The sequence below is a fragment of the Nicotiana tabacum genome, chromosome 14 (assembly GCF_000715075.1).
Source record: "Nicotiana tabacum cultivar K326 chromosome 14, ASM71507v2, whole genome shotgun sequence".
In the NCBI taxonomy this organism is placed as follows: Eukaryota; Viridiplantae; Streptophyta; class Magnoliopsida; order Solanales; family Solanaceae; genus Nicotiana; species Nicotiana tabacum.
Window position 1 is genome coordinate 92,447,055 of NC_134093.1, and position 15,993 is coordinate 92,463,047.

The 15,993-nt window shown below is 37.8% G+C and overlaps 1 protein-coding gene across 5 annotated transcripts; it reads left to right on the plus strand.

Moving 5' to 3' along the window:
* The first annotated feature begins 10,080 nt into the window (after positions 1–10,080).
* Positions 10,081–15,258, plus strand: LOC107762367 (phototropic-responsive NPH3 family protein NPY4). Of its 5 annotated transcripts, none has more exons than XM_016580722.2 (5): positions 10,081–10,263; positions 10,909–11,318; positions 12,361–12,430; positions 12,551–13,726; positions 14,151–15,258. In XM_016580722.2, the coding sequence occupies exons 2-5, from the start codon at positions 11,257–11,259 to the stop codon at positions 14,724–14,726; spliced, it is 1,884 nt and encodes a 627-aa protein (XP_016436208.1). In that variant the 5' UTR covers positions 10,081–10,263; positions 10,909–11,256; the 3' UTR covers positions 14,727–15,258. The 5 variants fall into 5 exon arrangements, with proteins under 5 accessions (XP_016436208.1, XP_016436207.1, XP_016436213.1 ...); XM_016580721.2 differs by having other exon boundaries at positions 10,081–10,238; XM_016580727.2 differs by having other exon boundaries at positions 10,095–10,238; positions 10,909–11,173.
* The last annotated feature ends 735 nt before the right edge of the window (positions 15,259–15,993 follow it).

The following is a 15,993-nucleotide window of genomic DNA, read 5'->3' on the forward strand; positions in this document are numbered from 1 at the left end:
TACATACAACAGAAGAGTCAAATTACGAGGCTATGAATACTAGCCTCAAATTATTGGATGAAAAATAAGAAGCCGCACTCATTCGAATGGCTGCACAAAAGCAACGAATCGAAAGATACTACAATAGGAGAACTAACCTTTGCCACTTTAGAGTCGGGGACTTAGTCCTGAGGAAAGTCACCATCAACACTCAAGATCCTAATGAAGGGAAACTCATCCCAAATTGGGAGGGACCCTACCAATTCCTCGACATCGTTGGAAAGGGATCTTATAAGATCGGCATGATGGACGACAAACAACTGCCAAATAATTGGAACATATCGCTTCTCAAACGGTGTTATTGCTAAGGTATGACTTTATCCCCTTTTTCATTTATATATTCGATACTAACTCACTGCAGGTATTCGATCGAAGACATCGAGACCTCAGGTTTTAAAGCACGCGTTACACTCTTTTTCCCTTAGATCGGTTTTTGTCCCAAGTGGATTTTTCCGGCAAGGTTTTTAACGAGGCAACAATTATGTGCTACCTGAGGACAATTCAACAGTATCCAAGGCTTCTTTACAATCAACCTCGAATACTGGGGGGCATCACCCTCGGATGTTACACTTTCGAGGAAAATACTTTGTGTCAAATGGTCTCGATAGAAAAACTTTGTAATGGGCCAAACGGTCGAATGAACCGTGTCCATATAGATTAGTCGAGCCCCGATGGAAAAACATGTATGCATGTATAAATTATACAAAGAAGCATTCTTCCTTTATCAAAAATCTTGTGTCTCAAAGAAAATTTTCTACTATACAAGCTCCATACTTATGATTTTGTGAGAAATGGCTCAAGGGCCAAGTGCAAATATACCTCGTACACTCGGGGACTGCCGTCGACAATCGACATATTCGAGTAATCTAAACTCAAATTTCTAAAACCTCAAAGAGGCACCCCTAAATCTATAGGCCAAGGACATCACTCTCGGGGACTAACACTTCGAACAAGTTCGAAGTGTTATTGGAAAATAAGCCCAAGAGGCATACCCAAAGGCTACGGCCAAATTAAGGCGACTCAAAGACGTCCGAATCCAGCAATAAAAATAGGACTTCAAATTCTTTGAAAAATCGGTTAAAACGGCTACCCTCGACAAGTAATCAAAAAGACTTCGATGAAATCAGCCCTTGAAAAACCTTAAGAGGTATCAAATTATCTTAACACAAACATGCTAAGGCACAAAAGGCAAAGGGGTTTCAATCGACATCGAACCCTCAAAAAACCCAATGGGTAAAGAATATATGTTAAGGCATAAAGAAATATTTTACTAAATCTTCTAAGCCGAAAAAGGGAAAAAATAGCCATCTTTTAGAGGCCATATCGGCCCAATCTAAAGAGCCTAAGGGCCAATACACTTAAAGTTCGAGATTTTATTCTCACTTAATTCGGACCTAAGGGTTCCACTATTCCTAGCTCAAATAAAACTGACTTGAATATAACTCGAGGATTCATCATTATTTGACATAAAACCTTAAGGGGTCTGTTACTGTGAGTTCAAAACTTACTTTAACTCGACTATAAAAACAGTATAATTATGGCTTCGATCAAGCCATCCGAAATCAAAATCTCGAACATATTGTTGAGCTCGGGGACTCGCCCTCGCTTAACTAAAAAACCTAAGGGTTTGTTCTACTCTGAGTTCGAGCTATTGCGCACTCAATTATAGAGGCTACAACAACCCGATTGCAACAAAGTTTTACAAGGCAAAGGCAAAATAGAATTTATCGTAAATCACGAAACGGAAAGAAAATGAATCTTTCATATATGCAAAGTATTTACAAAGACCATACATGGTCTTACACAAAAATAAAATCCTAAGTGCCTAGTCCGCCTCAGGAGCTGCATCTTCGGGAGCTTCATCTTCATCTCCTTCATTCTAGGATCCACTCGCAGAGTATTCATCATCGAAAAGCAAAGCTCCGGCCTCGTCCTCCAGAACTTTCGCACTCTCGATATCAGCCGTGAGGTCGAAACCATGAGCATGTACCTCTTCAAGAGTCTCTCTCCGAGATTGGCGCCTAGCATGATCGGCAACACGGGATAATCTAACCTCAGCAGCATCAGAAATTTCCTTTGCCCGAGTGTTAGCGGCTTCAGCGTCGGCTCGGTAGGAGGCCACGAGCACCTCTGCCTCGGATATGGCCCTTGCAAGCTTAGCGGCCAACCGAGTCTCGAGCTCTTCAACCTTCCGAGCTCAGCAGCCAACCGAGTCTCAACCGAAGACAGTTTGGAGTTGACGCTCAACCGAAGATAGTTGGGCCTGAACCGCATCTTTCTCCGAGGCGAGACGATCCATGTTCTGCTTCCACCCCAAAGTCTCTGCCTCTTTCATCTTGGCCTCCTCACAAAGCTGCTCAACCAATTCGTCCTTCTGCTGAACTTGCAGGATCAAAGTGTTAGTCGCCAATATCAAGTTAATACATAACAAGCTCCCAAAAATTTGCATTACCCGTTCAATGAGCTCGGTCTGATTTTGATGAGCTTTTGTCAGCTCGGCTCAAATACTCATGATCTCCTCTTCTTTTTGCACACATAGGAGTTTGAGGGCGTCTCTCTCCTCCATAATCTTTTTGAGATCAGCCTCATATCGGCCAAGCTCAGCTCGGTATTTGGAGGACACTTCTCGATGGAGCATCGTAGCCTGTACAAAAAGGAAGGAAATCGGACTTAGAGAAATAAAAACAAATGCAAGCATGGTAACATAGGCTAAAACTCACTTGGTTCAGAAGCCGCTGAGACTCATAAAAAATGAGTGATGCGTCCAAGTCAGGAACATCATCGACCCCAGCGAAGCAGCCGCAAAATATATCATCCCCTTCGGGGCCCGTCCCCACATCGGGGGTCCCATGGACCAAGCATCCCGAAACTGCCCCTCAGAGAACATGGGACCGGGTGGTGAATCATCAATGTTAATTACCCGAGTGAGTAACTTAGGGCATTCTCTTCTCTTTGAAGGGCCTCAGAACTAGACCTTTCAGGTACACCCACTGGTTGCTCATCACGGAAAGAGGCATTATCAACACCCGATGACTCGGGGACTCTGCTCGGACCTTCCTTAGAGATCACTTCGGTCTACAGCTGAACCTCCTCGATCGTCACTGGCTCAGCAGTTCTCGAAGCTTCGATGCCTTCCCTCTTCCGAGCCACCAGCATGCAGTCGGTATCTTCTCCCTTCTCGTCTTTATCTCATAGCGTTTGGACTATATCGGCAGACAGAACGGTGGGATCAGTCTTCGACTTTCGAGCCTTGCTTTTCCTGGACTTTGGGGTATCTGGAGGCGAGGCCCTTCTCCTTTTATTATCTTTGGTCGGCTTAGGGACCTCCTATTCCCCGAGGGGAGGCAGCCTCATGACGACATTATCTCCAAGACCTGTATGAGAAGAAATTAAGTTAAAAAGAAGTATTTCAAGGAAAGCATCAAACACATACAAGGAAACTTACTATGATTTTTGGCCTCCCATCGACCCTTGGCCAAATCGTGCCACGAGCGCTCAACATACGAAGAGGTTGAAACCAGTTGTCGAACCCAACCTGTAAGGTCCGGGACTGCACCAGGAAACCATGGGGAAGTTGCACCATAAAGAAGAATATATATGAGAAGAGGTAAAGGAAACATAACAAGTAATCGAATGTTATCATTGAGGTTCTACTTACGCTTCATATTCCATTTTTCGGGGAATGACATCTTCTCGGCGGGGATTAAGTCAGAGGTCCTGACTCAGACAAACCGGTCCATCTATCCTCGGTCCTTGTCCTCGTTTATGCTCGAGAACAGCATCATCGTGGCCCGACGCTGAAGCCTTATCAGTCCGCCGTGATAAAGATGGGGATGTATAGCCTAATGAGATGATCGTGGGTGAAAGACATCCCCTCGACCTTGCTCGAGAAGAATCTGAGCAAAATGACAATGCGCCAAAAAGAGGGGTAGATCTGGCCTAGGTTACCCGGTATTGGCGGCAGAAGTCGATTATGACAGGATCGACGGAACCTAGTGTAAAAGGGTAAGTATACACACTTAAGAACCCTTTCACATGAGTGGTGATGTCCTCCTCGGGGGTAGGAATCACCACCTCTTTATTCTCCCAGTGGCAGTCATTTTTCACCTTCTCGAGATCGCCTTCGGATATCGAACAAATATATCTAGACATGGGCTCGCATCGGCCATGAACCGAAGAGGGTTTTTCAATTTTAAAGTCGGAAGTAAGTTCACATGGCCCGGGGATACACTCTTCGATACGTGGCTCCACCGGTGTTTTGTCACCGGCCGGCCACGATGAGGAGGCTTTTTCTTCTTGAGGAACGGTCTTTGATATTTTTGCCATTGCTATATGAGGTTTAAGGAAGAAGAAGAAGGAAAAATTTGTGTTTTAATAAGAGATTGGCAAACGGAAACCGGCAAAGTTGATGAACTTGAAGAGAATAGAAGAGCTTTTGAAGATTAGAAGAAGTTTGAAAGTAAAGTTTGAGAAGATTATGAAGGTGGTTTATTTATAATAGCCACTTTGATGGTTTGAAAGCACTGGTGGCCGACCATCAACTGACGTTAATTAATGACCTTGAGAACTGTGCAGACACGACGCTTCAATCGCTTTTTTTGCTTACGTCACAATGTTGACGTCATAAATGATCGAGGTATTAAATCGAAGTCTTAAATTCATTTTTTCTCGTTACACTCCAAAAAACGAGGGGACTATCTGTATACGGTCGAAATCGGGCATTCCCGATTTCATTGGCAGGGGAGTTGCCTCGAGGGTAACCTCATAATAAATCAGGCTCGAGCTCGAAGATAGAACAACAACCTGGAGATCGAAGTGTTCATTGAGATCGAGGCCAGCAATAATCGAGATCAAGCATGGCTGACTTCGAGTAAGGCGTAATAACGGAATGGTGAGATACCAATAACCGGTTGAAGATCACGATGAAAATCCTGGAACAGATCAAACCAAATCAGTTATTAGTACAAATTATGGGATCTACTTCCGTTATTAGAGTTGTACCTTATTTAGGATTCCTCTATTATATAAAGAGGGATCACATTCACTTGTAAGGGGAAGAATCATTATTCACTCATAAGAATATACACATACGCTCCTTTCTTTGTTTTACTTACTGTTCATCGCTGTTTATTCTATCCTCTACTGTTCTTATTAACTAACCTCGAGACTATCTCGAATCGAGGTCGAGGCATTGTTTGCAGACCAGTTTGATTTATTTTATTGTCCAATTTATCTAATTAATTCATTGTTTATCAATTGGTACTGGTTTAAATCTCATATCCTTAAAACCACAATATAAGTTTAATTGTTACTCAACTTTTAGGGTAAACACCTTAAAACCACAATATAAGTTTAATTGTTACTCAACTTTTAGGGTAAACATATTTGTAGTCACAAAATATTATGGTAAATTTTAAAATCACAAGTGTTAAGCACATTTTTATTTCTCTTACATACATATCGAGTTAAATTCTGTCACATAAAAGAAAAGGAGTATCATATGTTTTGAAAAGAAAATAATGCGACGAGTGAAGAGAATATTCTTAGCAAAAAGGTTAATTACTTAGGGCAAAAAGGTTAATTACAAAGGTCAATGTAGGCGTATGCATTATTATGCGTAAAAATGCCAAGAATATAGCGTAGAAGGACAAGGGAAGTTTCGAGTTTGGGGCATTGGCATGGGTAGAATGCGAGGATTTCACGGGAGGAGAAACGGGGAGGTGCTCACAGTTTGTCCATTAGGTAGAGAGGGGATAGCCACACGACCACTTTGTAGACAAATACATTTTGTCAAGATATATTAAGGTAAATCAGACTAACGATTTTCTCCAAATATGTAAGAGTATTTATGCATTTTAGATGTGACTTTTCAATTTTTCCAACTATTAATATAAGATTTTGTTCGCACATCCTAATCTTCCACTTGAACTAAGTTACATGTGGCTCATTACCACGATCCATAAATTTCTCTCCGTACAGTTTCACGTGGCTTGTTATCACAATCGACGAGTTAGTTTCGAGATTCAGTTAAACTTTGTTACAACAATGGAAAGGGGATGAGGATAGATGATTGAGTTGAATAGAGAATAATGCGATGAGTGAAAAGAATATTCTTAGCAAAAGGTTAATTACATAGCTCAATGTAGCCATTTAAATAGGAACGCGTAAAAATCCCAAGAATATAGCGTAGAATGGCAAGAAAAGCTTGGAGTTTGGGGCATTGGCATGCGAGAAGTTTGAAGGATAATGAGAAGACTTTAACGGAAAGAGAAAAGGGGAGGTGGCCACAATTTCTCCATTAAGTGGAGAGTGGATATCCACAAGACCACCTTGTAGTTAAAAGGTACCTCTACATAGATGTTTTTAGAAGTGGTTCATCCTTACTCTTTAATATTCTCCTAAATACTTGTTTTTTTTCCTTCCATCAAATAAACGAGAATTCTATTGATTTAAAAGAGGTTTCGCATTAAATATCCATACGATAAAACATTAGCATATTGTCAACTTTCGGAGTACATTGTTCCAAGAGATTTTCGACTAAATTAGTCCTAAAAAACTCTTAATATAATGTGATATTTTAGTTACATTCGTACAAGAATCTTTTAAACTTCTAATATAGATTTTGTTTGCGCACCCAATAATCTCTCCCTTAGAACTAAGTTTTACGCGGTGCATCAACACAATCCAAAGATCTATTGTTGGGTTCCCACATTACTAAGGATGTGAATTATTTCAATGTATGGTCTTGGATATTACTCACCTCACAGACCAGATTTTGAGGCTAAGTTAAGCCTAATATCCATTCTCTCATCATGACAGTAGAGCAAGAGCCATCAAATTTTATGATTTACGCGATGTTAAACTTCATTTTATATTGTTCACGCTTTAAATATCCGGTCCAAATGTGTAGGGCCGTTGAATTCCCACATCAATAGAGATGCGAGTTATTTGTCTCGTTATATGATGTTTTACAATTCTCACTTCATGAACTAGCTTATGGGGTTGAGTTAGACACATTGATGGTAGGCTAGGAGCTCACGTTTTTAACTATATTTCGCACTCTAATTACTACACATTGATTATATTTGAGCCTAATTGGTAGTACATTGTACTAATTACGTGTGTTATGCCATGTAGGATGTGATTTCGAGTGGAGAAATAAGTTTGGAGCAAAAATAGATGATTTGGAGCTTTGAAGTCTGAGTAGAAGCCCAAGAAATTTAAGCCGGGATCATGTTCGGGTTTCGAGGACTAAGTCTGAATATCAAAAAATGAGAAGAGACATTTACTGTGAGAAAATTACACTATAGCGACGCGGGGGCACAAGGTGCTAGTGCAAATTTCCTGCAGCGTGAAAAAAAATCTGCTCTCTGAACTTTCCCATTGGCGTGGTGCATAGGGCAACGCGAGGTGCGTCGCGCATGTATATTGTTTTTAGAATAATTTCCCACTTCGGCTTTGAAATGGTAGTTCCGCCCGGACCTGCTTCTACATGGTATAAATACATCGAAAATACATTTTTGAATGGACTTTTGATCTGAAGATTGGAAGAGCATTGGATATTCAAATTACAAGGATTCATCATTCTTTACTCAATTCAACATCCGAGTTTGGATTGAATTCATATTTTCTTATTCTTCAACTTTATTTGTGATGACTTTCTCCATGATTATGGAGTAGTTTACTTTAGTGTTTGACAGATATGGTGTTTTGATTGATGCTTGTGGATTTTAACTCTAGTTCTTGCATGAATTCGGTTATGGAGCTTTGAATTGGTTGCAAGTTTGTTCACCAAATTATTTAATCAAAAGAGGAATATTATTTTGGGCGATTATCCTTGCATTATCTTGTTTGGTTTAATTTAGTGATTCTTTTAAGTAATCGAATGAGCTTGTTGAATTGTTGATTAAATCAAGTTAGGAGAATATTTGAGAGACATTTTCCTAAAGACTAGTCCATTAACGTGTTCTTGCATATTTTCATAGTGCTTTATATTAGTTCACCTTGTAGAGTTAAGGTTTAATCGAGAGATCAGTTTTGGCAACACGTTTGAACTAATCATCGAGTGAATTCGTAAGAATCATTAGAGCATTAGAGTGAATTGAACTAGAGTTAAATTCCGAGTAGCTATCTTGCACCTATCGTGTCACGACACTTATTTCTCCTATTTATTAATTCGGTGTTGCTCAACTCTTGTCTTTATGTGATCAATTGTTAATTGCTTTAGTTTTAATAATTAGTTTAAGTTCATAATCATTCTGACCAAAGTAATAATCATCCTAAATAACAATTAAGTCAGAAATTACTTAAATATTATTTAAATTCAATTCATGTGGAGACGATAATTATACTATATTTATCTTTGACCAGCAAGCATTCATTTTTGTGTTGTGTTTAGCGCTCGTCACACATGATTTATTCTCTTATCATCTCATTATGATCCATATGTTAATTTTCGAGATTCACTGTATCTCCCCATAGCCGAGCTTTTATGGCCACCAAAGTCTCGAGCTAGCTTCTTCTCATACGTGTGCATCTCCAAGCTACCTATGACTTGGTAAAGGTAGTAAATCGACCCCATGTCATCACTCCGGCTCTCTAGTTATTACCTATAATTATTTGTAGTATAATTCACGAAATTTTCAAATATATAATAGTTAAAAAACTTAAAGAATATGTCCGAATTCACACGAAAACTTATATGATTCAACCGATGTACTTTGAATCTTTCACATCAAATAGAAAAAAATTAATATTTATGACAAAAAATTACCGATAATTACTTTAAATTATATTATTTCTTTTGGTCAATGCATAAAATTAAACTCTAGAATAAATTGGTAAAAGAGAGATACCTAGAGAAATGAGATGGAAACCACTATTATCAAAGTACGCGAGTGGTCGTTATCTCTCGTTTAAACAATGGGTACTTTAGCTAATCTTGTTTATTTGGGGGGAAAAAGGGGGCAACAAATTCGAGTCTGTCAGATTGGCGTGCCTGATACTGTAGAACAATTTTCCCAAAAAGAGAGATATTAAGCGATCTTTATTAGCTCATCTTGCAAAAAGAAGCTAACCCCACTTTCTAGTTATCACTGAAACACAGTTGAAAAGAAGCAAATACAGCTATTCTTTATCTGCTCCTTCCCCTCAATCACACACTTTCCTTTTAATTGGTTTTAAAAAAGGTAAGCATTTTAATATATGTGATATTAATTTTTATTAGTTCCTTCTAACACAGAAAGTTTTGGAGCCGAGAATAAAATTATATCGTCTCTGTATGAGTTTTAAGTCACTTTTGTGAAATCAGTTACTAATATTTGCATTATGGTAAAATTATCTCCGTATAACTTTTAAGTCACGGGTTTGAACCGTAAAATCAGTTACTAATATTTTCATTAGGGTAGACTGTCGATATGGCGTGAATTGAGAATGCTTGTGCGCCCGACAATCCTTTAGTTTCTTCTAGCAAAAATGACATATTTGCTTTTATATTTAAAAATAGTTTAGTTTTCAATTATAGTTACGTAACATATAATGATATATTTAATACCATAAATTTTAAACTTCTTTTATTATCTCTTAAATTATGAGTCGAGTCAAACTATGTCATATAAGTAAATTCTACACACACTAACCTTTTTAGATCTCAAGTATGGGAATATGGTGGTTTGTTGTAATTGTTGTATAGTTACATACATATTTATATAACAAAATTCAAAAAAAAGAAGAAGAAAATTGTTTATTTTTTAAAATTTTGTGTTATATTAATGGAAGGAAGTGAGTAATTTTCTTGAATTCTGTTTTTGGGTGGAGAGAAAATTAGTAAGTAAGAAGTGGTGGTGGGGGCAGTGGTGCTGATTCTAAAGTGAAGTGAAAGATAATATTTTGGAAACATTCCGAGCTTTGGATTTTTGTGAGAACATTGTGTTGGTGTTGTGGCAGGCAAAAAATAAGGAAAACAACTCATCTTTTTGATGGGTCGTTGTTTTGTGTTTTTGTTGGTTCTTGATAGCTAAATAGTTACTACTAAAAAATACTAGTGGTGGGCAATTGAAGGTGGTTCTTGGATTTTCTCTCAAAGTTGTACTACTTCACGTCACTTAATGCTTTTACACTGTATTTGCACTGTTTTTCAAATGCTCTTTTCCTTTTCATACGTAGCTGAATTTTGATGATTGCATTGCGCTGCGCTGCATGTAAGTTAATTTAACAGCTTCTTTGGTGAGTCCTGTAGATAATGAATAGTAAAAAAAATTCCATTTTTCTTCTCTTATGTTTTGACAATGCCTGTTCAATAAGTTTTTCTTTGGTATGTATATATTATGTATATTATATGTATATATTTTATACTTATATACAAAATATATACATTTTCTGATTCTAGATCAGTTTCTGCAAATGGGGTTTGAGCCCTTGTGATGGTTTGTTGGTTTTCTTTTTGGCTTGTTTTCATTATTTGTGGTATTGTTATAGGCAGATTCATTATTTAAACTTGATAGATTCTAGATTCAACTTTTAAGATTCTTGACACTGTACTATTGTAATTATGGGCTCAAGATTTAATATTTGTTGAAGTTTTAGTAAATTTTTTAATATATACGAGTATTTATATTTCATGTCGAAAAGATGGCAGTTGAACCCATAGTATATAAACTCCATCCACGTCTAGTGTCGTGTTATGTTTGTTGAGATGCTACGTTTTAGGAATTTACTTTTTCCATTGCCAATATGAACCACTTTTGTTTTGGTGGTAGTGTGTGTTTGTTCATATTTGTACAATTTTCCAGAATCAGTTGATGCTTTTTGTTGAAAATTTTAGTGGTGCTCTTCACTTCATACCATTCTGATGTGTCTTTGCTGTGACAGGTTCTTCTACTTCAGAGGAATGTTGATTCCGGGGTTTGTTAATTGTTTTCTCAAAAAAGGCAATTTGGAAGTTTTCTTAAATATATAAACATTTAGAGTGGAGGTATTTTGAAGATAAAGAATTAGTGGAAGGGCGGTGGTGTCTGCGGACAGCAAGTGGGATTGCCTCTGATTTTCAGAACTATAATTAGCATTTTTTGCCAGACGCAGAGCTGTTGGTCATGTCTTAAATACTATCAGTAGCGGATTCAGAATTTAAAAGACGGTGAGTTCTGAAGAAGTCATTTCCTTCCTTTTGTTTGCTGAATTATTAAAAAAACCGGAGGTGAAGAGAATTCGTCGGCGAAGATGAAGTTTATGAAACTTGGATCGAAACCTGATCAGTTTCAGACTGAAGGAGATAATATCAGGTGAATAATGGACTTAATTTGGTGAATGTTGTTTAGTTCTTTCCCAGCATAACTCTTCTTTTTTGATTTGTGTATATATGTCTTATTTCTACCTGACTTTAAGTTCGACGAACTAAAAGGGTAAAAAAACCATTTACACAATCAGGTCACTTATTAGGTAATTACAAGTAAATTTTTACGATAAACATTACTAATAAGTTACTTGGTAAAATAATAACCTACTATGAACGGTTAAAAATCACTGATCATGTGAAATCATTTCCAGATGATGTACTTTTCTATTACTATATATATTGCTATGGCTATTTGAGTTGTATTGTCTTCATTTAGGCCAGTTCTTCCTCTCAAGCACATCGTACTGTACAACTTTGCTTGTTAGATGAAAAACTCTTTCGCGGTTATCATTGTTTATATGGTAAATCAATCTTCAACTATTTGGTTGTGTGAAAATTTGAAATTCTGATAGTAGTAGCAAAAATTAAAATTAATGTTTGCATATCGGTAGGAGCAATGTGATGCAGAGTGGCAATAAATGACTTACATGCCGATTAGATATTAAGTACTCCCTCCGTTTCAATTTATGTGAACCCATTTGACTGGGCACGGAGTTTAAGAAAAGAGAGAAACGTTTGAATTTGTGGTGTAGAATGTGACACATATATTTTGTGTAGTTATAAATCATTACATAAAGGTAAATTATTTCCAAATAAGGAAAGAGACCATTCTTTTTGGTACGGACTAAAAAGGAAATAGGTTCACATAAATTGAAACGGAGAGAGTATTATTTTTTTTGAAAATATATGCTTTTAACAATTTTAGACAATCAAACATCAGGAAATGATTTCATCAAGAAAGTTGTGATGGCCCCTTTGGAGTATCAATTATAGACACCAAAATAATACATAGCATTTGTTGTTTCGATTCACTTGTTATTCTTCATTTGCTTTTCTCATATGAAGAAGTGATGTGGATAGTTTTAATTGAAGATTGTTTACTATGTTTTTCACTAGCCATATGATGTATGAACTATGTATATATTCAGGTATGTAGCAACTGAATTGGCAACTGACATGGTTATCAATGTTGGAGATGTGAAGTTTTACCTCCACAAGGTATGTAGCCTTTCTAATCCGTATTTGTAGGCTGTTTTCTGCATGAGAAATAGCAAATATACTATCTTCTCGTGCCAAAATATATTCTGATAATACTAATTGCAATGCAATTTTCTCCAGTTCCCCCTTCTGTCGAAGAGTTATCGCTTGCAGAAGCTGGTTGCCTGTACAAATGAGGAAAACGGCGATGAAATCAACATCCATGATATACCTGGTGGACCTGCTGCTTTTGATGTATGCGCAAAGTTCTGTTATGGTATGACAGTAACTTTGAATGCATATAACGTCGTTGCAGCTCGTTGTGCAGCAGAGTACTTGGAAATGTACGAGACAGTTGAGAAAGGAAATCTTATCTACAAGATTGAAGTTTTTCTTACATCTAGCATCTTCAGAAGCTGGAAAGACTCTATCATTGTTCTTCAGACCACAAAAGGTTTTTTTCCCTGGTGCGAGGAACTAAAGATCGTTAGTCATTGCCTGGATTCCGTGGCATCTAAAGCTTCCACAGACACCTCAAAGGTGGACTGGTCTTATACTTATAACCATAAAAAGCTTCTATCTGAAAATGAAATTGATCTGCACTGCGACGTAGTGAACAAGCAACAGCTTGTTCCAGAAGACTGGTGGGTTGAGGACCTTTGCGAGCTTCATATTGACTTGTATAAACGGGTCATAACAACCATAAAAACAAAAGGAAGGATGTCTGCAGAAGCAATAGGTGAAGCATTGAAAGCATATGTCAACCGAAGGCTACTTGGATTCAGCAAGGGTAAGATACATGGAAGTGATCCTGAAAAGTATCGGTATCTGGTTGATACGATTACTTGGTTGTTGCCCAAAGAGAAAAATGGTGTTTCGTGTGGTTTCTTGATCCGATTGCTGCAAGCATCTATTGCATTGGAATGTGGACAAACAGTCAGAAGTGAACTGAAGAAGAGGGTCGGGCTGCAGCTGGAAGAGGCGACAGTAGGTGACCTTCTAATTCGAGCTCCAGATAGTGAAACTATTATGTTCGATATTGACCTAGTACACGACCTCATAGAGCAGTTCATGCTCCATCAAAAGAATGGTCAGATTGATTGTCCAGCAGATAATAGATTCCAGGATATACGGCCTGCATTTGCATCAGAACGTTCCAAGGTTAAGGTGGCTAGGATAATTGATGGATACCTTGCTGAAGTTGCTAGAGATCCAAACCTACCTCTATCGAAATTTGTCAATCTTGCAGAGTTGGTATCTGGTTTCTCCAGATCATCCCATGATGGAATTTACCGTGCTATCGACATGTATCTTAAGGTATCCTTTTGCATTTCTCTTGTTTGAATTACAGCTAGTACTCCGTTCGTCTAAATTTGTATGACATACTTTCCTAATTTGTCTATTCCAAAAAGAATGGCATATTTATTATTTGGAAGTAATTTAACTTTAAACTTTTTATTTTGCCCATTTACCCTTAATGAGAAGCTTTTATAGCCACACAAATGTCATGGCCTCACAAAGCTTTTACCCCTTAAGCCTTTAGGATCATATATTTCGAAAGTTTTTTTTTTCTTCTTAAACTTCGTGCCGAGTTAAACTATCTCATATAAATTGAAACAGAAGGAGTAATTATGTACGCTCAAGTATCAGTATCAAATTGAGTAAATTGGTGAAACACACCAATTTTATGTGAAGGATTTTTCATCAAGGATTATGAATCATCATTATTTTCTTTTGGTAGGAACATCCCGGGATTACCAAAAGCGAGAGAAAAAGAATTTGCAGGCTGATGGACTGCAGGAAGCTATCAGCTGAGGCCTGCATGCATGCTGTGCAGAACGAGCGCCTTCCTTTGCGTATAGTTGTACAAGTTCTATTCTTTGAGCAAGTAAGAGCCACAACATCATCCGGCGGTGGCAGCACTCCCGACCTAACTAGATCAGTTAAGGCTTTGCTCCCGGTGGGATCTTACGGGAGCTCCACGTCTGTTACATCCAACACCGAGGAAGATTGGGATGCTGTGCCCACAGCAAAGGAACTTAAAGCTCTGAAAGGTGGGCTTGCTACTCTAAGATTGAGAGACAGGGAAGGTAACAATGGTAGTGACTTGAACGACATGAAAACAAATGCGGAAAAAGTTGATACTAGCAAAGTGAAGGGTTCAATCATATCGAAAAAAATGTTCTCAAAACTGTGGTCAAATAAAGATAGACTAAGTGAGAATAGCAGCTCGGATACATCAGAAAGCCCATCATCTTCAAATGCAGGGGAAACAAAGTCTACCCCATGTAGAAGTAGGAGGCAATCTATGTCTTAGTATTAGCTGCAGAGCAGCCCCAGGGCTTTGGTTTGGTAATAAGAGCACAGTGTGTGATCAGTGGGTTAGACGCACGTCACGGATTCGATTCCTGTCGCGAACTAAAGCCTGGTATTTAAGTGGAAGAGAGTAGCGGGGCGCACAATGTGTGATCAGGGCGTTAGACGCACGTCACGGGTTCGAATCCTGGCGCGAACTAAAGCCTGGTATTTAAGTGGAGAAGAGTAGAGGGGTGGTTCATTATTCACCAAGTTTCGAGCCGTGTGTCTGCTGGTCGTTGGAGATTTCTCGATTATCAAAGAAAAAAGGATTAGCTGCTGAGCAAACGAAGTTTTCCTTAGCATGTTAAATGTTTCACTGCCTGTTGACACTAGGATTGTAGAACTAAACTTATTTAATTCGAATGTATTTGCAAGGTAGATCAGCTTAGGACTGCCACTGTATCCTCTAATTTCTAGTTTTTCCAATGAACTCTATAATACCAAGATGTATAGGTTTTCACTACGATTATAGGCTATCTTTTGAAGGATTAGAATTGGATTTGGACTTGTGTTTTAGTTCTTTGTTCTGGTCTAATTTCTAAGTGGTTGAATATTTGTGGCAGATAATTAAAAAGATCTTGGTCTAATCTTTATTACTTGTCAAAGGGTCGTTATGATTAAACACGTTCCTGGCATGCAAATATTGAAAGTTTAATTATTGAATCCACATCGCGTGGCTGATGTGTTTGGTATGATAGAAATCTATGTTCTTGAGAATAATAAATCAATCTTTATGTAAACATTATAATAATATTAGTATATTACCAATAATTAGTTAGGGTACCACTTGTAAGTTTGTATATAAGATAATCTGAATATAGTAAAAAATGTAAAGGTCAATTTTCCATCAAATAAATCACAGAGATTATGAACGTGCTAATTGGGAGCGAAAATTGGTGGAACTGAAGAAAAGTAACTCATTAAAAGGAGGTGGTTAAAGTGATAATTTCATTTTGTTTTTAAAGCATGCATATTTTATAGATAATCTACCAAATATGTTCTGATTATGTTTCTCAATCTGACTGCCTATTTTTCATACTTCCATATTTCTCCAAAATTTCAATCAGCAGCGTAGCTGCTTTCAGCTGATAGAGCTGATCTTCTTCTTCTTTTTATTAAATTTTAATATAATCATTTCCTACTTTACTCCACTGATTCGACTAATCCAGATTCGTGTTGGTAATGTCCATTAATGAGAAAATTGCTCCCTTCTACAAATTTCTTCA